Raw genomic sequence first — 24,005 nt, 5'->3', positions numbered from 1 at the left:
GGTGGCCAACAGCTCAATGTCCGGATGGAGACCAGCGGACGAGTGGTGTCCATTAGGGGTCAGTGCTGGGACTGACATGATTTCATGTGTTCATTATTCACAGTGGGATTGAGTGTGCCCTCAGCAAATACGTGATGATGCCAAGCTGTGTGCTGTGGTCAGCATGCCCGAGGGACAGGATGTCATCCAGAGGGATGATGACAGGCTGAGCAGTGGGCCCAGGAGAACCTCATGAGGTTCAACAGTGCCCAGTGCAAGGTTTTGCACCGGTGACGTGGCAGCCCCCACCATCAGTACAAGCTGAGGGATGAGCAGCTGGACATGAGCCAGCACTGTGCCCTCACAGCCCAAACCCAACCAGATCCTGGGCTGCATCAAAAGCAGTGCAGCCAGCAGGGCGAGGGAGGGGATCTGCCCTTCTGTGCTGTGAGACCTCACCTGGAGCACTGTGTCCAGGTGGGGAGTCCTCAGTGCAGGAGAGATGTGCATCTGTTAGAGCATGTCTGGGGAAGGGCCACAGAAATGCTCGTAGGGATGGAACACTTTGCCTAAGAGCACAGGCTGAGAGGGCTGGGGCTGTTCAGCATGGAGAAGAGAAGGCTGAGGGGAGACCTGAGAGCAGTCTTTTAATGTCTGACGGGGGGCTATGAGAAAGAAGGGGACAGAGTCTTCAGCAGGGTCTATTGTAACGGGACAAGGGGAAGCAGCTCCAAACTGAAAGAGGGGAGATTTAAATTGGATATAAGGAAAAGGCTTGTTCTGTTCTGTTTTGTTTTGCTTTACGATGAGGATACTGAAGCACTGCCACACGTTGCCCAGAGTTGGTGAGTTCCCCATCTCTGGAGGTGTTCAAGGTCAGGCTGGACCTGATGTAGCTATAGATGTCTGTGTTCACTGCAGGGAAGCTGGACTAGCTGGCCTTTCATGGTTCCTTCCAACTCAAACAAATCTATGATGATTACATGATCTCTGATCTTTAGTAACAAAGACAGGACCAGAGGCTCTGCACCAAAATGTGGTGGGCATGGAACAGGTTGCCCAGGACAGTCGCCATGGCCTCAAGCTGCTGGAGGTCAAGGACAACACTTTCAGACACAGGGTTTAATTTTTTGAGGTAGTTCTATGTGAAGTTAGCAGTTAGATTCAAAGATCCTTGTGGGTGCCTTCCAAATTGGATTGTTCTACAGTTTTCTGAACGGAGTACTCCAAATAAATAAGTAAGCATGCAAGTAAGATAAGTCTCACTGATACTGTGTGCTGGGACTTGCTGAGAGTGTTCATCCAAGCTTTTTAAGACAACAACTATGGCACAGGAGGCCAGGAAATTGCACAGATTAAAGAACTGTTTATAGATGGGAAGAGATGTACAGCTCTCATTGTAGCAGGCCACAAGTGGAAGGAATCTGCTTTTCACCACATTCCTAAACAAAAAGCCTAGGAAAGCTGTGAACATTAGGGTGATGAGCTTGCTGATCGTGTTAAATTGTTCAGAGCAGTAATTCAAAGGCCTACTCTGAAGAGTTAGAGAAGTTTGATGACTGGCTAATGAAAGAGAGCAGCAGATGAAATCTGATCATAGAATCATAGAATGTTTTGGGTTGGAAGGGACCTCAGAGATCATCTAGTTCCAACCCCTGCCATAGGCAGGGACACCTTCCACCAGACCAGGTTGCTCGAAACCCCATCCAGCCTGGCCTTGAACATCTCCAACCTTAACTTTCCTAAGCAACCTGTTCCAGTACCTCTCCACCAGTTACAAATTTCTTCCTAATATCCTAGATTGACACTAGTCAATCTCTCCTCTTCCAGTTTAAAGCCATTTTCTCTCGTTGCTACATGCCCTTATAAAAAGTCCCTCCCCAGCTCTTCTGTAGGTCCCCTTCAGAGGCCTACAGCTGCACTTGCACTGTTATGCTTGTTGCTATTCCTGCTCAGGTCTGATTGAGAAATATAACCTTGTGATCCACAAGGAAGCACCTTGTCTGCAGCTTAGGAATGCTTTGGCATCACTCCTAATTTTTCTCTTGACTTTCCTCAACACCAGATCTATCATAGGTACCATAGGAAGAATTCACTGCAGGACTACTTATACAGACTTTCATGGTTTACTTTATACAGATTCCCGCTTTCACCAGCAAATATTGCGGTTTAACCCCCACAAACAGTACACCACCACTGCTGAAGAACAGGATTCTGCTTCCTCTGCTCCCCGCAGGAGGAACCACAGATCTCACTGCTCTGCCGAGGGGACTTTCATCTCATTTCCAATTAAACAGTACTCATGTCGTACATTTGGCTCTATTTTTTCTCATGGCAAAGCTACACTTCATCTTCCACAGCTTGTAGTTCTCCTATAGATTTATTCCCCTGACATGCAGACAGTGATCATTTCCTTTTCCTGTTCTACTCTGTAGCTTTTGCTTTGCTATAACTTCTTCAGTTATTACAGGGTCACAGCTATCTGGAAATGCTCTGCTACTGGGACAACATAAGAATGCCTCATCTCTCATATGAGTTTCCCTTTCCTCTGATCATTCTAGTGGCATTTCTGCATTTTCAGAACAGAAAGACAAAACGTGCTTTCTATAAACGCAGCTCATACTAATGGGGATTGATGTCACATGAGATCAGGCACTGCCTCTTCTGATCCAAGATGAGTACTTGGGATGCACTGTATTTACACTGTTCCCTCTCCTCTTAACACAACATTGAAGCATAAAGGAAGAATAGGAAAACAAGTACAGTTATCTACCTGCGAAAGAATTAGGAAGAGTTCAAGGCTATCTCCTCTTAGTTGTTTTTTGAGCATAAATTCCTTCCGTAATGATTTTAATGGACCGTGGTAGCTTGGTGATGAAACATCACAACAAGACATAGCCTTTAAGTTCTCCCTGCTCTTCCCACCTAGCAACAGGCTCCTAGGGCATGGCATAATAACACAAAGCAACTCACTGTGCTGAGGTATTCTTCAGAAGGATGGGGGCTACAACAGAGGCAGATCCTTGAACAGATAAGCAAGAGACATTCAGTCCCCGCGTTTCTTCATAACCCCAGAACCATCCTCTGAAAGAAAATAAAAGGTTTCGGTTCACAGGCTTGTGTTTTAAGTTTATGCCACACACAGAATGAAATAAACCAGCAGTACACCCTAGGAAGGTGATATATAATGTAAAGAAACCAGACAGTTCCTTTATAATATTTTTTATGACATAATGACTTTCTAAGATTGTGTTTTCTACTACATTTTGATACTGATCAAGTTTTATAAAGAAAATGAATCCAATGCATTCAGAGGCTCACAAACACTATCACTAATCACACAAGTTTGTTCCATCAAAGTGGGTGAATTTCTTACTAAGTAGAAGACCAGTGATATGATTGCTAGACGTTACCTGTAGTACTGATGCTTGTCTTTGGAATACATAAGCTGATCAATGCAAGGCCTCTCATCTATTTTTTCTTCCCATGTTCCTTCTTTCCATCCTTCCTTATAGCCTTGCAGGACATAAATCTGCTCAATAAAGGGCCCTCCTGATTCTAAGCAGAAGGCAAAGCAAAGTATTAATGGGCATGAAAAAAAATCATTATGCAAACTAGCATTACTTGCAGTTAAAATTCCACAGGAAATAATATCATACTAGTCTCCCTCTTCCTTCTTTTCCCTACTGAAAAGGGAAGGAAGTTCAGTGTGAGTTGAACGCTGGTCAAGGGATGTGACAACTCCTACTCAACTATGTGCGAGTTAATGTGCCAAACAGAAATTAATCAGCACAAAAGCGTAAATTTTAAAACTGGATAGAACATATCTTACGTAGAACAAAACCAAGCCTTCCTTCCAAGCCTTTGTTCAGCCCTGCACATGCTTTCTTTGCATCTTTGTTTTCTATCATTTATGTGCAGATTATTTTTACCTCTTGATTCATGTAAAATTTGATTCCCTTCGTGATCAGAGAAAGTATGAAGCACAGAGATTTTCAGTGCTGTGGGTAGCTGCTACAGGAAGAGCCTCCAGAAGCTCATACCCTTCTTACCTTTCCTCCCTCAAATTTCAGGGTTTAAAATTCTTTTTACTAAAAGGGAGGGGCCAAGGATCCCTTCAGGGCCCTTTGCAGAGGTGTGACATTCGGTGGTTTTTATGTCCTGGGCCAAAGAGCTCTGTGACCCTTGCAGATTTTGCAGTGTGGTGGTTAACTCTATGTGGCATTAAACTCTAAAGAAAATGAAGCTGGGAGGAGTGGTTGGAACAGCAGAAGGCTGTGCATCCATACAGCAAGGCCTGGACAAGCTGGAGAGTTGGACAGAGAGGAACCCTATGCGATTCAACAAGAGCAAGAGTAAGGTCTTGCACCTGTGGAGGAATAACTGCTTGCATCTGTACAGGTTAGGGGCTGTCCTGCTGGAGAGGAGCTCTGCAGAGAGCGACCTGGGTGTTGTGGTGGACAACAGGTTGGCCATGAACCAGCAGCATGCCCTTGCTGGTAGGAAGGCCAATGGTGCCACGGGGTGCTTTACAGAGAGCAGGGCCAGCAGGTCGAGGGAAGTGATACTTCCTCTCTGCTGTGCCCTGGTGAGGCCACATTTAGGAGGCTGTGTCCAGGTCTGGGCTCCCCAGTTCAAGGCAGACAGGGAACAGCTGGAGAGAATCCAGCGGTGGGCCACAAAGCTGGTCAGGGTTTGGAGCACCTGCATGAGGACAGGCTGTGGGAGCTGGAGCTGTGCAGCCTGGAGAAGAAAATACCGAGGGGATCTTCCTAACACTTCTAAACATCTGAAGGATGGAGCCGGGCTCTTTTTCTGGGGTGCCCACCAACACAAGGGATGGGACGAAAAGGAAGACAGGAAATTCCACATGAACATGAGAAGGAAATTCTTTACTGTCAGAGTAACAGAGCACTGGAACAAGCTGCCCCCAAAAGTTTTCTTCTCATTACTCCTCCTGCCATCTGTATCATTTTTTATTTCACATAAATGAGGATAAAAGCATTTGTGAAAACAAACTTCTATAGAAAACATTTCCATGATTTAGTCAAGTGTAGAATGCATTATTTCATGCTTTACCTGCAAGGAACTGCTCGTATTCAATGACAGGAATGTTCCTATTAAGGCTTGGGAGATCAAAGAATTCAGACCAAGGGATTCGGACCTGAAGGATGTCAGGGCTCTGCCAGTGATAGAGACGTCCCCAGGGTGGCAGAACTAACACCCAATTTTCACTTTTCAGCAAAGTCTTCATAAGTGAAGCAATACGAATATAGACATCTCTGCGAAGGTTGAAGCCTTCAGGAGGATTTACATCATACAGAAGGTATCTAGAGAGAACAAGGCAACATCACCACTTCAGGAAGAATTCACAGCAATTACACGGGTCATTTTACTTCATGTATATGTGGTGCAACTCTACTGCAAGGATAACTCTTGCTCTTTCATGAGTTTGTGGTATTCAGGGGATGGAAGGGAGTGTAAACAGGGGAAGGCTGAGCAGTGCATGCTGCACAGGCAGATGAGACCACGGCATGCCCTAGCAGTACAGGAAGGATGGTACCAAGGGGCTTTCCTGTTGTTGAAGGCCTTCTTGGCAGGTCTCTCCTGCAGCAAGGGAGGACACAGAAGGGACACCGAGCAAATACCCTGAGCACACTGCACACCCTGAAGAGTAATCTGTATGCAATGAGGGGGGTGAAATGACTGACAGGTCACTCAGGCTAATTCCTGTGACACAAATACTGACAAAGGAGGACCCTTTGAGAAAGGACAGGGCAGAAAGGGTGAGTGCTCTCTGCCACTAGAAAAGGCCACCAGAAAGGCAAAACCGGTGTTGGTAGACAGAAAGAGACCCCAGGCAGCACCCAAATCATGACTATGGCTATGATGGCGCTGTCTCCCAGACATGACTCAAACAAAACAACAGGGTGAACAAGGCTTCTGATGTGCCTGCAAAATCACTTCCCAGTGGTGCTGCTGGTCACCGTATCAGCAGACCCACAGCCTGAGCAGAGGTAGTGGGGGGGGGGGTTCAGACCCAGGGAGACAGCACTGCCTGGGTCAGGGTGGTGGGGCTGCTCCTCACCGAGTGCGTGGTGCGGCGGCGGCAGCGGGCAGCGAGGTGGCAGCATGGCCAGCACGGAGGGCAGCGGGCAGCGACTGGGCGGCAGCGTGCGGTGGGAAGGCCAGGGTGGCCAAACCCAGCAGCAGTAGCATGAGGAGGCCAGGGTGGTGTGCTGCCATGTCCAAGGTGGCCTGGTGGCAGCCCAGTCCCTCTCTCAGAAGAGGCCAGCAGTGAGGGGCCGGAGGCTGCTGCCTGTGAGACGGTTCAGCTCCTCCAGGATTTCCTCTTCCTTCTGGTACATCTGTAGAAGGGCACAGGGGCTGAAACAGCTGCCGAATACCACAGGTCAGAGAGCAGAGCAGGGACACGATACCTGTGTGACAAGCACCGTGTCCTTACCAACATGTGCCCCAGCTTGTCAGGGCTGTCCAGGATGATGGCAGAGCCCTGGAACAGGCTGTTCAGAGAGGTGGTGGAATCTCCTTTGGAGATATTCCAACCCATTCAAACACTTCTCTGTGCAACCTCCTGCAGGGAGGCTGCTTTAGCAGGACACTGGACTAAAAGATCTCCAGAGGTCCCTTCCAGCCCCTGCAGTTCCGTGATTCTGAGATGGACAGGACTTGGGGCCACTCCCTTCCATGAGATGTGATAAAGGGAAATCTTTTCAGCTTTGGTACAGTTTGGGCACTGTGCACCCTCCCATGGCAAGGGCACTGCTTTACCTGTTCCCATTCCGCCTTTGTGTTGTGCTGGTAGCCAAGCAAGTGACACAATCCATGGGCTGCAGTCACCTGTGCAGAGAAGAAAGAACAGAGAGTAGATGTCACAAATCTAACTCCCAACATCTGCCACAGCTTGCTGGTACAGGCAAGATCAGCAACAGGAGTGACACACAGTTGCCACTAGCATCAGGTAGCTCGCTCTGCTGACCTGTGCCATGAGCAGTGCCACGACTAACCCTGCACCATTTTAGCAGCCCTTTTACCAGTCCCAAAGCCCCTAATTTCTCCAAAGCCTTGGGTTCCACTCACTGCCATGGCATGCAGCCACTGGCTGGGCAGATTCTGAACTGAGACCTCAAGGGAGGTGGTGGGTGTAGGCAGTCTTCTGTCCTTCCTGTACGGAAGCAGTGTGCAGCTGAAACTGCTCACCTGTGTTACTTTAAATTAAACCAAGTAAAACTCCCAGGCTTATAGTTAATCATAGAACCATTTGAGATGGAAGGGACCTTTAAAGGCCACGGAGCCCAACTGCAATGAACACAGACATCTACAGCTACACCAGGTTGCTCAGAGCCCTGTTCAGCCTGACCTTGAACACCTCCAGAGATGGGGAACTCACCAACTCTGGGCAACGTGTGGCAGTGCTTCAATATCCTCATCGTAAAGCAAAACAAAACAGAACAGAACAAGCCTTTTCCTTATATCCAATTTAAATCTCCCCTCTTTCAGTTTCGAGTTGCTTCCCCTTGTCGCGTTACAACAGACTCTGCTGAAGACTCTGTCCCCTTCTTTCTCATAGCCCCCCATCAGACATTAAAAGACCGCTCTCAGGTCTCCCCTCAGCTTTCTCTTCTCCATGCTGAACAGCCCCAGCCCTCTCAGCCTGTGCTCTTAGGCAAAGTGTTCCATCCCTACGAGCATTTCTGTGGCCCTTCCCCAGACATGCTCTAACAGATGCACATCTCTCCTGCACTGAGGACTCCCCACCTGGACGCAGAGCTCCAGGTGAGGTCTCACAGCACAGAAGGGCAGATCCCCTCCCTCGCCCTGCTGGCTGCACTGCTTTTGATGCAGCCCAGGATCTGGTTGGGTTTGGGCTGTGAGGGCACAGTGCTGGCTCATGTCCAGCTGCCATCCACCAGCACCCCCAGGTCCTTTTCAGCAAGGCTGTGTTCCTTACATCCCTCAGCTTGTACTGATGGTGGGGGCTGCCACGTCACCGGTGCAAAACCTTGCACTTGGCTTAGCTGAACCTCATGAGGTTCTCCTGGGCCCACTGCTCAGCCTGTCATCATCCCTCCGGATGACATCCTGTCCCTCGGGTATGCTGACCACAGCACACAGCTTGGCAACATCTGCATATTTGCTGAGGGCACACTCAATCCCACTGTGAATAATGAACACATGAAATCATGTCAGTCCCAGCGCTGACCCCTAATGGACACCACTCGTCCGCTGGTCTCCATCCGGACATTGAGCTGTTGGCCACTGCTCTCAACCAGTTCAAATCAGTGCCTGCTCCTCTGCTCCCCTCACCAGGAAGCTTTAGGCCACTGTGATTCCTCCCCTCAGCCTCCTCTGCTCTGGGCTGAACAAACCATGGATCTCAGCCACCCCTCACACACGTTGCCCTCCAGATCCTTCAGCATCTTTGCAGCCCTCCTTTGGATGCTCTCCAATAGCTTTATGTCCTTCTCATACTCTGGCACCCGACCTGCCCCCAGTGCTCCAGGTGAGGCTGCACCAGGGGGACATTGCCTTCCTTCTCCCAGCTGGCAGTGCTGGGTCTGGTGCACCTCAGTGTACAGTTGGCCCTTCTGGCTGCCCAGGCACACTGCTGGCTCACGTTCAACTCTCTGTCATCCAAAAACCCCAGATCCCTTTCCACAGGGCTGCTTTCTAGCCTGTCCTCCCCTGGTCTGCATGCATATGCAGGCTTGCTGTGTCCAACATTCATATTCTCTAATACACACGATACCATGAGATTCACGGTCCCATGAGAATACCCACGAGAACACGAGGTTTTCCTGGGCCCACCGCTCGCTCAAGTGGACACCGCTCCAATCAGAGTCCCACCTCCCGCAGCTAAAATCCAAGAAGAAAAACGAACGCTAAGGCTCCCAGGCCGCCGGCCCAGATCCTCCGCGCCGCGGCGCTCACCGTCAGCACGCTCTCGAAGTCCTCCCCGTCCCGGCGGCACCGCCGCTGGATGAGCTCCACCCCCAGGAAGATGTCCCCGAGGTTGTACTCGTCGCGGCTGCGCGGCCGCGGGAGCTCGCCCGGCGCCACCCGATGGTAGGGGAAGGACAGCACGTCGGTGGGCTCGGGGCGCCGGCGGTACACGCTGTTCAGCCGCCTCATCAGCCCGTCGCCGGCGCAGATCAGCGCCACGTCGAAGCGCGCGGCGCCCAGCGCGGCCCGCAGCGCGCAGACGGCGCGACGGAGCGGCACCCGGCGCAGAGGCGCGGCGCGCTGCGCGTTGCGGATCAGCACGCTCATGGCGCCGGAGCTCCGCCCGCTCGGCCCGCCTCGGCCCGCCGGCGCGTGCGCGGGGCCGGCCCGCCGCGGAAAGCGGAGGCCATGAACGCCAGCGGTCCGTTCCGCGGCCCTCCCGCCTTCCCGCCGCGCTTCGGCCAGGCCGTCGCGCCGCCCTTCGTCCCCGCGCAGCCCTACGGGCCGGGCCGGGCGGCGGGCAACGCGGGCTTCAGCTTCAAGCCGCCCACCGACCTGGGCGGCCTCCCGGCGCCGAGCGACGCGGCGGGCGGGGCCTTCGCGCCGCCGGAGTTCCGCTTCAAGGCGCCCGACGGCCCAGCCGCCTTCACCTTCTCGCCGCCCTTCGGCTTCGCGCCCGAGGCGACAGGACACGAGCCACCGGCGCCCGCCGCCGGCTTCTCTTTCTCGCGGCCCGCCCCGCCGCTCGGCCGCCCCGAGGAGGGCGCCGCGCGGCCGCCGTTGAACGCCGCGGAGGAGGCGGGCGAGGCGGTGCCGAAGGGGCTGAAGCGGAAGGAGGAGCGGGAGCGCTCGCCGCGGCGGACGGCGGCGTCGGGCGGGCGGGTGGCAGCGCCGCCGGAGAAACGCGCCGTGCTGCTGAGCCGGCCCCGCGGCGGGGCCCTGTTCGGCCGCACGCTGCAGGAGGTGCTGCGCAGCCAGGGCCGCGAGCGCGGGGAGCCCGAGCGGGGCGCGGCCGAGGAGCCGGCGGCCGAGGGTCGGGAGATGCCGCACCCGGCGAGGCTCGGGCCGGCGGACGGCGCTCCCGTCGCTCCGGCGCGCAGAGCGAGGGGCGACGATGGCACCGACGGCCTGAGCGGCGCGGCGCCGGGCGAGCTAACGGCCATCCAGTGCAAAAACGTCCCCGACTACCTCAACGACAGGACGGTGCTGGAGAAGCACTTCGGGCAGTTCGTGAAAGTCCGCCGGGTCATGACGCGCAGGAATAAGAAGACGGCCGTCGTCCACTTCTTTGACCACGTATGTTTTGGGGGCTGGCGGCGAGGGAGCGGGGGTTAACCTGAGTGCTGCAGCCTGGCGCGGGGCCGGGCTGGATGTTAGGAAGTAACTGCCGTCCGGAAGAGTGGTGGGGCGTTGGAACAGGCAGCCTGGGGAGGTGGTGGAGTCACTGCCCTCGGAGGTGTTCGAGAAGAGGGTGATTGAGGCGCCGAGGGACGTGGTCGGTGTGGCACGGTGGGGTGGGCTGACGGTTGGACTGGATGATCTTAGGAGCCTTTTACAGCCTTTGTGATTCTGTGATTAGTGCGCAGTTGAACGCCAAATGCGGTAGCATCAAGGGCAACACTATCTTTGCAGGGTGATCCGCTTGTTGGGAATGTTGCTGCTTTGGTGAGGCCTGTAGTCCCGTGTGTTCTGCAGTCCCTTAGAAAAGTAATGTGTTGTGGAACACACCCAGCCCCGCCAGTTGCATGGATGTCTCAGACAGGAGGTTGTGAAGCACTGGTACAGGTTGACCAAGGAGGTGGTCCATGCCCCATCCCTGGAGACATTCAAGGTCAGGTTTGACTGGGCTCTGAGCACCTGATCGAGCTGTGGGTGTCCCTTTTCATTGTAAGGGAGATGAACTAGATGGCCTTTAAAGGTCCTTTACAACTCAAATGATTCTAGGCTAAAAGGCAGCACCTGGAGGTCTGAGTGTTGGTACATGTTTCTCCAGCAGAAGCTGTCCTTCCTTGTGCTAACAGCTCTTGAGTTCCGCTTTGTTTTCTTTCAGGCCTCTGCAGCCCTCGCCAAAAAAAAGGCAAAAGAATTGCACAAAGACATAGTGACATTTTGGCAGAAGAAGAAAACAAGTAAGTCTTGTGTTTCTTGATGTGATGAGCAGGTGATGCGTGGTACAGTGGGTAATGGCACAGGTACTGGGGAGAGAGGGAGGATATTTTAAAGCATGTAGTTGCATACAGAATTATTTCTCTGCCTTCACAAAATAAGAATAGCTCCCAGGAAGCCTAGGAGCCAGTAAGGGGGCTATCCCCAGCCCTCTGCTTGAGATTCAGGCAAAAGGAGATGCTGGTGTTGGCTATTCATCTCCCCAGGTGAGTATTTGAATTGCCAAGTGCTTCCCTTTAATTTTATGAATCAGAGTTTGTAGCTCTAAGTTCCTGGCTTGGAGATATGTTTCAGAATGAGTGAATGGCTTGCCACAGCTTTGACCAACCCAGGAACTTAGTTTTACAGCAAGAGAGCAGCTGTAGAGTTGTTTTCCTGAGAAGAAATATCTCAAAGCAACAGCTGTAAGGACGCTTTTGTCATGTTATTTTGGCATTAAGGTCTACAGAAACCTGGATGGCAGTATTCTATAGTAACTAATCTGGGAGAGTGTGAGAAATCCAGCTGGCTGAGAATTTGTTCTTTTTCTTTTCGACTTAACTCTTGAAGAGGCATGTCAACCCCAGCCTGAGCTTGGGATGTGTGAATTGTTCAAGTACCTCAGGAGCACTGAAAACGTTGTGACAGTCGTAGTTTTTGTTGGTAAAACAGATTAAATACCAGGTGTTCTGTTTTTTGTGGTTTTGCATCAGTTTGTCACTGAGCAAGGCTGAACCAGGCCACCGGGTATTGAGCTGTGGGTTTTGAGTTATAACCCAAATTCAAAAGAACTAAAATTTGATGCCCAGACTTCATTTACTGGCAATGTGCTGAATAATTGCATTTACTGCTTAGCAATGTTTTATTCAAGAATGCTTTTCCTTTGTGGAACTCTAAAGCTAACCAGAAATTAGTGGGCGTCATTGGTGCAACTTCCAGTGCAGGCTGTCCTATTAGTGTTGTGTGCATCCATGAGGTTGTAACTGGAATAATATTATCAGAAAATAAAGCCAATTACTCACTGCACCGCTGGGGAGTTGAGGCAAAAAGCTGTTGCGAAAATTATTTGCTGAGTACCTGTCTTGATGTTTATATGTCACTTTAGGCCCAGCAAAAAGAGAATTTTCATCCAAGGAGAAGAAAGCAAGTGAAGAGGAAGGAAGGCAAAGCAGTGAAGAGCAAAACTACCAGCATTCCCCTCTTCGAAAACCTTTAATAAGATCTTCTGCCAGCGCTGCAATGCCTGGTAGAAGGTATGTACGACTGTTCTCTAAGGATCTGTCAGGATGGATGGGCAGAAGTGATCAGTGTGTGCTGAGTGGTGATGTTCTTAGCAAGAGAGTGTGCTTCTTCTATCTGCTGGCACACATTCATTTTAAGCATGTGGCTTTTTGGCTGAATTGGAGTTACAAATCTCACATTTTGTCAGATGCTTCTGACTGCATATTAAGGCCTTTTATTTCTTCAGTCTTTTTTTTTTTTTTTTTTTTTTTTTTTTTTAAAGCGTTTTTGTTTGTTCATTTTTTACAACATGAGAAACAGCTATAACAGTGAGGCTTAAGAAAATGGTGAAAAACAGTGCAAAGCTCTCGTAAGGCCAAGCAGTGACTGACTGTGTTGGGTGGTCTTGGTTAAACTGGTTTCTGAAGTGAGTGGTTTCATTCGTTGACAAAAACGGATCTGTGGAATTAGTCCTCTTTTCAGAGAAGCTATGAGTTAGATCGTTGTATTTTTGTACTTAGAGAATGGGCTTTATGCAGGAGACCTGCTTTATGCCAGGTGCTGAAGCTGCAGGCTTTTTTTGTACCTTCTTCTGTAGCACCTTAATGGTTTGCCTAGTTGGACAGTGATTATTTGGTGTGTGTTGTCATGCACTTACAAGTAATATGCTTGGTTTTAGCTCTCCGGCAAAGAAGCCTGGTCTTCGAAAGGCTCTGCAGTTTGAAGTAGATCTGTTTGATTCTGGTTCTGAAGGACAGAACTCAGAAGCCATGGGAGCTTCGTTGTCATCTCTGAGTAACCTGGTAGGATTAGTGGCAGAGACATCTGAAGAAAGATACCGTCTTTTGGACCAAAGAGACAAAATCATGCGACAAGGTACTGTTCTTATTCTTGTGTTCTTACCCTTCACACCTTTCTGTTGGGGTAGATTGTTGTATACACCCATTTCTTGTAGAGCAACAAAATCTGTGTGTTTTATTGCACACATATATTTCTTATGTATAATGAATAGCAAATTGTTCATCTTTGAATGAATTCCTGAGTATTTTTGAGTGTATTTTGACAGTGTTGTATTGGCACAAAACACTATATTACTAACGGGTAGAACATTAGCAGGGACAAGGACTTATTTGCCTTCTTTGTTCCGCAGTCCTCATCAGTTACAAGATCAATTAAGCCACCCCAAGTAACTGTGCCATCATGTGTACCTGGCTTGTAAAACATGGGGTCATGGTTTTCTTGATCGTGGGGGATGCCACATAGGGCAGTTTTCACCTCTGCAGGTTCTTCCAAGAAAGCTGACCAAAGGCTAGCAGCATTTCTCTAAAAGGACACTATTAAGTAAAGCTGGTCATTATTTCAGTAAATATTTGCTTGTTTCACTATTCTGATTTGTAAATTATTTCATCCTATTCCTGTTCTTTCAAAGCTGATTTTATTAAAATTTTGTTTTTTAAAATCAGCAAACATTTGTTCTCGCTTGGCATGGGATTGGTGGTGCTTGGTTAGAAGGCAAAACAGGATAGGCTTTTAGGATATAAAGCATCAGGTGTCTCTTACAGACTGACATTTTCAGCAAGAGTCTCGATATCCATGGGACAGTATGAGAAGCTTCTCCAGAGGAGCAGTGCAGACCTGGGACAGTGCAGGTCCATATCACTGGGGAACTCCATCCTTGTGTATTTCCAGCTGATCCTGCTCCAATGGGAGGTTGTTTGGAATCCCCTATGGATCCTGTCACATCAGCTTTTCTGGGAACCCTTACCTTTGTCGGAGCGCTTCTTGACGTCCATCCATTGCCCAGTGTTCAGACTGCAGCTGAGGCAGATGCTGCTGTGGGCTGCACATTAAGAAATAGCTTGTCATGAAAACAAAAGGACAGATGCTTAATGTTACACTTTCAATTTTTTTTTTTGTTTTTTTTTTATTTTTAGCTCGAATAAAAAGGACTGATCTTGGAAAAGCAAAAACTATTGTGGGCACTTGTCCAGACATGTGCCCTGAAAAGGAGCGGTATATGAGAGAGACGAGAAACCAGCTTAGTATCTTTGAGTTGCTGCTAGGATCTGACAAGGTATGAGCCCTCTGTAAGCTGGAGTTTGCTGTTCCCACCTCATCCGTTCATTTGCTCCTTACATAAAGCTGTCCTTGTTGTTTAGCTGATTACAAGGTTAGTTCTAGTGGTGAATTTTGTGAGCCGTTTCCTTAATCTGTCTTTAGTGGTTGTAAAACAAGAGTGCTAGGCAATTGCTGTTTAACTGGTACAGTAACCTTTTCTGTTTAGTTCCAGACAGCTTTTAGATTTGTAGTTGTGGTAGTGGCGTAGAGGTCCTGAAGGTGACAAGTTAAAGATTGCCAAGTCAGCTGCTGTTGTAAAATAAAATGTATTTGCTGTGGTAGCAGAACCAACATGGGCTGTTGGTGTCAACTCTGGAAACTCAGACTACTCTGCCTTAGTAGTCTGCTCCTTGCTAAAGTAAATTCATGCATGTGATGAAATCCTTCTGAAGGATTAAAAAAGGCCCCTTGGTTTTCAGTTCTTTTCTCTGCTTCTTGCAGGTAAATCATGCAGCAGCAATCAAGGAATATAGCAGGTCTTCAGCAGACCAGGAGGAACCTTTGCCACATGAATTAAGACCCTCTGAAGTGTTGAGCATGACCATGGACTATTTAGTGACAAACATTATGGACCAAGGAGAAGGAAACTACCGAGAGTGGTATGACTTTGTCTGGAACAGAACTCGGGGAATAAGAAAGGTAAGCACTAGTGGATGGAAATGTTTGATGATAGAAAATAGTCACATAACGTTGTAAAGCGTGAAGAAAAAGCAGTAGTTGAAAGCTGACACAGAGCACAGTCAAAATGAGTCTTCTGAAGGTAGCATTAAATGACTACTTTTCAGCTTTAGTTTAATTTAATGGTTTGTTAATTGTTCTGGTTAGGATATAACCCAGCAGCATCTCTGCAACCCGCTGATGGTGTCTCTGATTGAGAAATGCACTCGCTTTCACATCCATTGTGCTCACCACCTGTGTGAAGAGCCCATGTCCTCCTTTGATGCCAAAATCAACAATGAGAACATGACAAAATGCTTACAGAGCTTGAAGGAGATGTATCAGGACCTGGCCAACAAAGGAATTTACTGCAAGAGTGAAGCAGAGTTCAGAGGTTACAGTGTTTTGCTGAATCTCAACAAGGGTGATATTCTCAGGTGGGAATGACAAATATCACTAAGTTTCTCTCTTGCATTTGGATAGAAATTAGAATTAAGTCCAGGCAAGTTGCACAGGAAATGATGACTTTCAATCTGTTTTGCCAAAGCAAAGCTGTAGTATGCTGTTGTAATGTTACTGTAATTTTTGATAGGTCAGTATGCTGTTGTAATGTTACTGTAATTTTTGATAGGTCAGTAGAAGTATCTCTTTTTTTTTTTTTTTTTTTTTTTTTTTTAAAGGAAAGAAAAAGGTAACTATGCAATCTTAACAGCTTTGTCCCCAGTAGGATCAAGGAAAATACATTTTGTAGACAATGTTATACTCTGCTTTTCAGTTCACCCTCCCAGTTGCCTTCTTTTCTAGAAGTTGAAGTGAAGTACCTAATAAATGACATACTAATTATATGAGTATAATTAAAAAATGAGTGAATACTGCAGCAAATTTAGCTCATACCTATTGGTAACTTGGAATTACAGTTAGGATCCTTAAGTGAGATATACAGCTTCCATTGTGTTACAAGTTGCTGTCCAGCTGGGATTGTTAATATAGTGCCAAAGGTTTGTCTCTGTTTTTGTCTCCACAGAGAAGTGCAGCAGTTTCATCCAGAGGTTAGAAACTCCCCTGAAGTTAGATTTGCAGTTCAAGCTTTTGCTGCACTAAACAGCAACAACTTTGTGAGGTTTTTCAAATTAGTGCAGGCAGCTTCCTATCTGAATGCCTGTCTCTTACATTGCTATTTCAACCAGGTGAGAAAAAGAAAATGGGTGTATGTGTGCATGTATGTCTGTAGTTAACTTGTAAAGCTGTCTGGGTCTTCTGCAAGGAAATTATTTCAGGAAAAAAAACACAGTTTTTGTGGACATTTTGTAAGCCTTTTGAAAAAATTACATGAGTTTTCTACCCGGTTATAAAAGGCAAATACTACTTGTGCTTTCAGAAGCCCTTGCGAGCTTTTTCTCCTGCACAAGACTTGTGAGGGGACATGCTCAAAATGAGCAGCATAGAAGAGGAATGGGAACTGGAAAGCAAGTGCACACCACTTCAAGCTAAATCTAAATAATTATTTATGTGAATGCTTGATAACATAGAGTTTAAATTCAAGGAGGGAAGGTTTAGATTGGATATCAGGGAGAAGATCTTAACAGAGAGAGTGGTGAGGTGCTGGAACAGCTGTGCAGAGAGGCTGTGGATGCCCCGTCTCTGGAGGTGTTCAGAGCCAGCTTGGATGGGACCCTGGGCAGCCAGGTCTAGTACCAGAGCTGGAGGTTGGTGGCCCTACCTGTGGCAGGGGGGATGGAACTCAGTGATCCTTTACATTCATTCTGACCCAAGCCATTCTGTGATTCTATGATAACAAAGTGCTGCTTTGTTTTAAAGACAGTTTTTGTGTTTGGAGGTTACTTAATAGTTTAAATATATGACTCCTGTTTTTATTGTACCCTCAGATTCGTAAAGATGCGCTCAAGTCTCTCAATATTGCCTACACTGTGAGCACCCAAAGATGTACAGTGTTTCCCTTGGATCACCTGGTCCGTATGCTACTATTCAAAGACTGTGAGGAAGCAACTGATTTTATAAGTTACTATGGCCTGAGTGTATCTGATAAGTAAGTGTAAAGAAGAAGGAGAATCTTCCCACTCCCTGGAAACGTTCCAGGCCAGGCTGGATGGGGCTTTGAGCAACCTGGTCCCGAGGGAGGCGTCCCTGCCTGTAGCGGGGGTTGGAACTAGATGGTCTTAAAAGTCCCTTCCTGCCCAAACCATTCTGTACTTCTGTGTGTCTGAAAGCATCTGCTGGGGTTAGGCCAATGTTGGGCAAAGGATTTGCATGGATGGGCCACTCCTGGACTTTGCAGTAAGAAAAACAGGCATACGTGTGTAAGCAAAGTGCTGGAATAATGGCTGGCATAAACTGTGCTGTTTGTTCTGCTGTAATTATGAAAAGTTCCTTAATTTTATCTCTCTCCCTGAAGAAATGGGTTTTGTATCCCTGTAATTACTGTGGTTTCCCACTGAAGTGGTGTGGCCTTTATGGTGGTTTTCTTTGTTGTTGTTTTGTGTTTGATTGTTTGGCTTTTTCTTTTTTAGTTTTGATTTTCTTTTTGGACCCATGCATCACCTTTTTTGATGAAGGGTTTCAAGGACACAAAATTACTTCCAGCTTCTAAGCTGTAAAAGTGGGAAAGACATTTCCTTCAAAAAAGGACTGTGTATTAAGCTTGGTCTCCATTCGGCTCAAGGGACTTCCTCCCTAAAATGAGATCTGGATAACTCAACCAAAGAAAACTTTTATTTTAGGTTCTTACCTTGCAGTTGTATTTCATGAAGTTGTAGCTTTGCAGGAAGTGAGAATACAAATACTCTGAAAAAACTGGCCTTATGATTCATGCAGGGCAGGATGAAACTGAGTAGCACAGAGCTTTAGAAAGAAAGAGAGTATGAGCATGGCAGTTAGTGCTCTATTTTCTATTAATATTTGGCTTGGGAATAGTGAGTGAGTAAAACTGAAGGGTGCCAAGATTAGAAGAAGACTACAGGTTTTAAAATGGCTTCTGTAGATGTTCTGGCATCTGCTGTGTGGAAGGTAGCTGATGTAAATACACAGTTAATAAAGATTAACGGGAGATTTGCCAGAATTGTCCGTGCTGGTGCCTGGAAATGTCAGTGGTCCGTGTCCTCTGCCTGGGTGAAAAGCTGTGGGGGCAGCGCTCTTGCCTTCCCAGCTTTGGTTACAGCCATTGATTGATGTCCAGGTGCTGGGGAGCAATCTTGAGTGCCTTGTATCTGTCTCACTTTGCCCCACTAAGCTGTCCAGGTGGAAACGTGTAGGTTACTGGGACTTGGAGCATGAACTCTTCTGACTCTGTTTTTTTTCCCCCAGTACTTATGTGGAGCTGAATCGCTCTGCTTTTTTGGAGCCTGATGGATTACCCAAACCTCGTAAATCGCTGTTTGTCAGTCAGAAGCTGACAGTCTCAGTTGGGGAAGTTGTAAACGGCAGGCCACTGCCACCAGTGCCTCACCATGTGCCTGTGTCTAGCTTCAATGGACAGAGCAAATATATTGGTGGAATTGCTGCTGGAGATCAAGCTGTTAGTAACCAAAAATCAAGTATGGAAGCAGCAGGTAAGAGTAAGCATGCATTTTAGGTACTGCTCAGGAGCACTGTTGTTTTGTTTTACAAAGCAGAAGTTGTTCATTGCTCATATGAGTTGAAATTGCATGGAAATTTGGGTGTAATGAAAGTACATTTTGATTTAAAAGTGCTTACATGTGTGTGAAAACTAAGAAAACATCATGATTAATAAATAGAAAACACACTGATGGAAATGAGCTTTGTTTTTACCAGTGTATGTGAAATTGCTATGTATTATTTATTTCAGATGGCCAGCTTCTCTTTACACCTTTTGTGTAGTTTGTTCCCACTCTGCAAATAATCGTTTTCTCTTTCAGGCTGAATTTTTACTTCATTTGTGTTGAAAACACAGATGCTTCTACTTTATAAAATAGGCAGATGTTTAGATGCTAGGTGGCGTGCTTTTCCTGAAACTATTACATTGGAGATGTATACACTTGATGTTGGAAGTAATGTGCATTAATATTTGAGTATTTTATAAAACATTCATGTTACAGAAATTGATTTGCTACCTTTATATTCAAGGTAGCAAGTCTCCACTGTGGGTACCTAATGGGACTTACCAGACCAGCTTGCTTTGCAAGATACCAAGCAACAAGAAGAGTTTAGCTTCTATTTGTGACTGAATGGATTTCCTTTATTTTCTCTTTTTCTGCTGACTCACCTGCCAAAGAAGGAAGAGTGGAAAGCAAAGGTGTGGATTTAGATGTCCCAGCAGTAAGAGTCCAAACACCAGCTCATCTTCTGCCCTCACTTTTACCTCGTCCTCTCATGTCAGCGCTGCCTCCTGCACAGACAATTTCCCAATCTGCTGCACAGCCTGATGCTCTTCCTTCAAAGCCTCAGCCAGTGTACACAGACACGGTAAGGAAATCCAAAATTCATAGAGTCACAGAATCACCTGGGTTGAAAAGGATCACAGTGATCATTTAGTTTCAACCTGCCTACCACAGGCAGGTTTGCCAACCAGCAGACCAGGCTGCCCAGAGCCACATCCAGCCTGGGCCTTGAATGCCTCCAGGGATGGGGCATCCACAGCCTCCTTTGGCAACCTGTTCCAGTGCATCACCCACTGCCCTCTGTGTGAAAGACTTCCTCCTAATATCTTACCTGAACCTCCCCTGTCTCTGTTTAAAACCATTCCCCTTTATCCTATCGCTATCCACCCTCGTTCTGGATATTCCTCCTCCAGTTCATATGCTCCTTTCAAGTACTGGAAGGCCACCATGAGGTCTCCCCGCAGCTTCTCCAAGCTAAACAAGCCCAGTTCCCTCAACCTTTCCTCACAGTAGAGCTGCTCCAGCCCTCTGCTCCTCTCAGTGCCTCCTCTGGACCTGCTCCAAGAGCTCCACGTCCTTCCTGTGCTGGGGGCCCCAGGCCTGGACGCAGCGCTGCAGATGGGGCCTCACAAGAGCTGAGCAGAGGGGGACGATCGCCTCCCTCTCCCTGCTGGCCGTCCCTTTTTTAATGCAGCCCAGAACACAGCTGGCCTTCTAGGCTGCAGGTGCACACTGCTGCCTCGTGTCCAGCTTCTCGTCCACCAGGACCCCCAAGTCCTTCTGCGCAGGGCTGCTCTCAAGGAGATCTTCCCCCAGTCTGTATCAATACCTGGGATTGCCCCGACCCAGTGGAGCACCTTGCACTTGGCTTTGTTGAACCTCATTTGGTTTTCATGGGCCCACTTCTCCAGCCTGTCCAGGTCCCTCTGGATGGCTTCCCTTCCTTCCAGTGTATTGACTGGACCCATCTTGGTGTCATCACAAACTTGCTGAGGATGCACTTGATGCCATCGTCTGTCATTGATGAAGATGTTGAAGAGCACCAGTCCCAAGACCAATCCGTGGGACATCACTGCTGACCAGCCTCCACCCTGACACAGAACCACTGATCACAGCCCTTTGGCTGCGTCCAGACAACCAATTCCTAATCCATCCAACAGTCCATCCTTCAAATCCTCACCTCTCCAATTTAGAGAGAAGGATATGGTGAGGGACCATGTCAAAGGCCGTGTAGAAGTCCAGGTAGATGAGATCCACCACTCTTCCTCTGTCCACTGATGCTGTCCTTTTATCATAGAAGTCCACCAGATTGGTCAGGCAAAATCTGCCATTGGTGAAGATATGCTGGATGTCTCAGTTCACCTCTTTGTCTCGTATGTGCCTTAACAAAGCTTCTGGGAGGATCTGCTCCATGATCTTCCCAGGCACAGAGGTGAGGCTCACTGGCCTGTAGTTCCCCAGGTCTTCCTTTCTCCCTTTCTTAAAAGTGGGAGTAACGTTTCCCTTTTTCCAGTCACCAGGGACTTCACCAGACAGCCTTGACTTTTCAAATATGATGGAGAGTGTCTTGGCAGCCACATCAGCCATCTCCTTCAGAACCCTGGGATGGATATCATTCAGCCCCATGGACTTACGTACATTCAGTTTCATGAGGCAGTCTTGGACTTGTTCCACTGTTACAGTGGGATGGAATCTGCTCCTCTCACCCACACTGGGTGAGAGTGTGGACCCTGGGCTTCAGGGTCCTGGCAGACATGGGGAGGAGCCTGACCATCAGTGAAGACCAAGGCAAAGCACTTACTGAGCACCTCGGCTTTTTCCATGTCTGAGGGGCCTGTTCACCGTCCTCATTTATCAGAGGGGGAATGTTCTCCTTGGCCTTTCTCCTCCTGCTAATGTACCTGAAGAACCCCTTGTTATCTTTCAAATCCCTTGTCAAGTTCAGCTCTATCTGTGCATTGTCTTTCCTAATCTTATTTCTACACATGCAGGCAACGTCCCTATATTCTTCCCAGGCAACCCTGCTTCCACTTCCTGTACATTTCCCTCTTTTCCTCCAGTTTAAGCTGCAGGTCCTTGCTCAGCCATGCTGGTTGCCTGCCTCCTCTGCTCAATTTCTTCTGCTGGGGGATTGAGAGCTCTTGCGCTCAAGCAATCCATCAGTTATGATGGAGTATTTGGGAAAACTCTGTAAAGTATAATAAAAAGCAGCTGAGATCTTACAGATCGTTGTTCAGAACCTTCACATAATTCAGAGGGGACACTGCTTGGTTGCTTTTGTTTCTGGGCTGTTACTGCATGGCTCTTAAAATAAATGTAGAGTTTCCGGGCTGTTGTACTTCATGACCTTAGTTTGGTGTGTAAGTAGAAATAAGGCGATGTGGTTGCTAATTGCAGTCTCATAAACAAGGCTGGCACACCTCACTCCTGATTCACACCTCACTCCTGATTCACGTGTGCACTCAGGCTGTCTTGAGCAGGGCTCCAGCTTGCTTCAACTTCTTCCTCTGCTGTGTTGTAGGATATTGCTGAGGTTGTGGATGGACTCGTGCAGGACGTTGTCAAAGGAGAGTGCAGAGAAGTTGGCAGAGCAGGAGCAGATTATGTGACTGCAGCAATCTGGTAAGGAGTGTTCATTGCTGGTATTTCCGAAGTTTATCATCAGAGTTCCAGTTTCCCTTAGCAGCAGTGTGTGTAAAGATAATAAAATTAAGTAAGGCAAGGTCTGTGGTGAAGGAAATCTCACTGATGCAGTCGAGAGAAAAGCAGACGTTTCTTCATAAATCTCTTGGCTTCACACTAGCTTAGCCTAATGAAAGGCTAACTGTAAACGTCTCTGCAAACCTTCATTTGCATGATTAGCACTGCTGCTGCAGCGAATGTGTTGTGGAAGGAAAGCAGGAAGAGTTAAGTCCAGATCTGGCTGATTCTCTAATTCAAGTAATGCTTCCTCCCAGTGCATTTGATAGGCTCCTGGATGCCCTGGTGGGAAGGAGCATATAGATGTCTGTGGTTCAGTCTCCTGTTCTCAGTGAATTGGTTGTCCATACTAGATCAGATGAGCCCAGATTTGGGCAGAGTCACCCATAACCTTGTCATTAAGTACCAGCGTTAGACCATGAGATGTAATTGATATTTCTTGGAAAAAAAAATAAGAGAACCATTTCAGTCCTTAGAGAGTAGGTCTAAATCTAAGCAACTGGAATTTCCTACTTGCCTACTCTGCAGGAACCCAGATGGGCTGATGCACAGTGACAAATCCTACAGAGCATTGACTCCAGTCTTTTGTTGTCCCTCTCAGCTGCCTTTCTCAGACGTGTTACACTGCCTTGAGCTTTGTCACAGGTGAGCTGTGCTCCTGTGCTGGCCATCACTATCCCCCAGAAAGCTGCACTTGGGTACCTGCCCTTAAGTGGAGTGGGGTATGCGGCTGCAGTCAGGCTGGAAGGCATTTGGAGTGTCTCCCTCTAAATAAAGGTGTAGGGAGGGAAGATGCCTGATCACTTGCACATGTACACACACCATTCTGTCTGTGCCGCTCAGTCCTGGCAGGTGTGGTTAGCTCCCCCTAGCCCTCGATTCACCAGAACGTGCTTTGTTAATCCAGAGCTGAGTTGCTGAAGTGGAAGTGGGCTTAAAAATGATTTGCTGCAGCTATTTCTCGGCAAAGGCTAGCAAATCCACTGCTTTTACCAATCTGAGAAAACTTCTGTCCCTAACTAGAAATAAAATACTACTAATAATTAAAAATCTGAAATGATTAGCTGAAATGAACATGGTAGAGCCTGAGCAAGCAACAAACTGACTGCTATACTGTAGTGAGGTGGTCTTTACTGCATTTGCGCTTGGTTGTTTTTCTTTATTTATAGAAAGAAAGTATGAAAATTGAGATTTATTCTGACTGTTTCTTATTGTTTATTCGCAATAAAGTTAAAACTAAGTCAAAATCTGAGTTTGTATGGGTATTTTCAATCTTCTCCTGTACTGAGACATCTTCATCTTAATGGAAAGTGAAATCTGCATGTGACAAGTTCTTTTTGTTTGTTTGTTTGTTTTTTTGCTTGGCAGTGGGTAGATGCTGAGGTTACAGAAGTACTGGGTCTTGGTTTTAGCTGAGTTGGAGTTGACTTTGCCTTCAGAGTGTCTGATATGATGCTCTATTCTGGCCTTAGGAGAAAAAACAATGTTGATAACACAGCAGTGTTTTAGTTATTGCTGAGCAGTGCTGTGAACCAAGGACATCTCAGTTTGTCAGCTTCTTTACTGTTTTACCAGCAAGTGGGCTGGAGTGGGGGTGGGTGCAAAATCAGCTGGGAGAGGATGGAACCAGGGCAGCTGACCCCAGCAGACCAACGAGATGGTCAGTACTGCCTCATGTCATGCTCAGCCTTAAAGCTGGGGTTGAGAAAGAAGGTGGGGTGTTTTTTGGCTTCCCAGTTGGCTATGAGGAGAGTGGCTGAGCACTGGTCTGCCTATGGGAGGTGGTGAGTGTTCTTGGTTGTGTTTTCTGTTTGTTTTTTTTTTTTTTCCATTTAACAAGTGAAACTGTCTTCAACTCCGTTCCAC

The 24,005-nt window shown here is 47.7% G+C and overlaps 3 protein-coding genes across 5 annotated transcripts in view; 1 reads left to right on the top strand and 2 right to left on the bottom strand.

Moving 5' to 3' along the window:
- The window catches only part of POFUT2 (protein O-fucosyltransferase 2), an 18,985-nt gene extending 9,464 nt beyond the window's left edge, over positions 1–9,521 (bottom strand). The window contains exons 1-6 of one of the 3 annotated variants that reach the window (XM_048952632.1): positions 9,499–9,521; positions 6,772–6,840; positions 6,068–6,347; positions 5,059–5,309; positions 3,393–3,537; positions 2,953–3,063 (exon numbers count right to left, since the gene is read on the bottom strand). In XM_048952632.1, the coding sequence (XP_048808589.1) occupies positions 2,953–3,063; positions 3,393–3,537; positions 5,059–5,309; positions 6,068–6,347; positions 6,772–6,781 (797 nt within the window). In that variant the 5' untranslated portion in view covers positions 6,782–6,840; positions 9,499–9,521. Of the gene's footprint in view, positions 1–2,952; positions 3,064–3,392; positions 3,538–5,058; positions 5,310–6,067; positions 6,348–6,771; positions 6,841–8,781; positions 8,804–8,931; positions 8,978–9,498 lie in introns of those variants that run through there. The other 2 variants (XM_048952631.1, XM_048952634.1) reach the window with 2 other exon arrangements.
- YBEY (ybeY metalloendoribonuclease) lies at positions 8,857–9,270 on the bottom strand. The gene has a single exon (XM_048952702.1). The coding sequence runs from the start codon at positions 9,268–9,270 to the stop codon at positions 8,857–8,859; it is 414 nt and encodes a 137-aa protein (XP_048808659.1).
- Positions 9,333–24,005, top strand: part of LOC125696657 (minichromosome maintenance complex component 3 associated protein) — a 26,898-nt gene continuing 12,225 nt past the window's right edge. Inside the window, exons 1-12 of the mRNA XM_048952630.1 lie at positions 9,333–10,239; positions 10,994–11,072; positions 12,194–12,341; positions 12,989–13,185; positions 14,244–14,383; positions 14,869–15,066; positions 15,253–15,521; positions 16,109–16,271; positions 16,971–17,131; positions 18,406–18,650; positions 19,334–19,524; positions 21,961–22,061. Of these exons, the coding sequence (XP_048808587.1) occupies positions 9,352–10,239; positions 10,994–11,072; positions 12,194–12,341; positions 12,989–13,185; positions 14,244–14,383; positions 14,869–15,066; positions 15,253–15,521; positions 16,109–16,271; positions 16,971–17,131; positions 18,406–18,650; positions 19,334–19,524; positions 21,961–22,061 (2,780 nt within the window). The 5' untranslated portion in view covers positions 9,333–9,351. The remainder of the gene's footprint in view (positions 10,240–10,993; positions 11,073–12,193; positions 12,342–12,988; positions 13,186–14,243; positions 14,384–14,868; positions 15,067–15,252; positions 15,522–16,108; positions 16,272–16,970; positions 17,132–18,405; positions 18,651–19,333; positions 19,525–21,960; positions 22,062–24,005) is intronic.

The sequence above is a fragment of the Lagopus muta genome, chromosome 8 (genome assembly GCF_023343835.1).
Source record: "Lagopus muta isolate bLagMut1 chromosome 8, bLagMut1 primary, whole genome shotgun sequence".
NCBI lineage: Eukaryota > Metazoa > Chordata > Aves > Galliformes > Phasianidae > Lagopus > Lagopus muta.
Note: the sequence above shows the minus strand (reverse complement) of the source record. Positions and strands in the feature narration are given on the sequence as shown.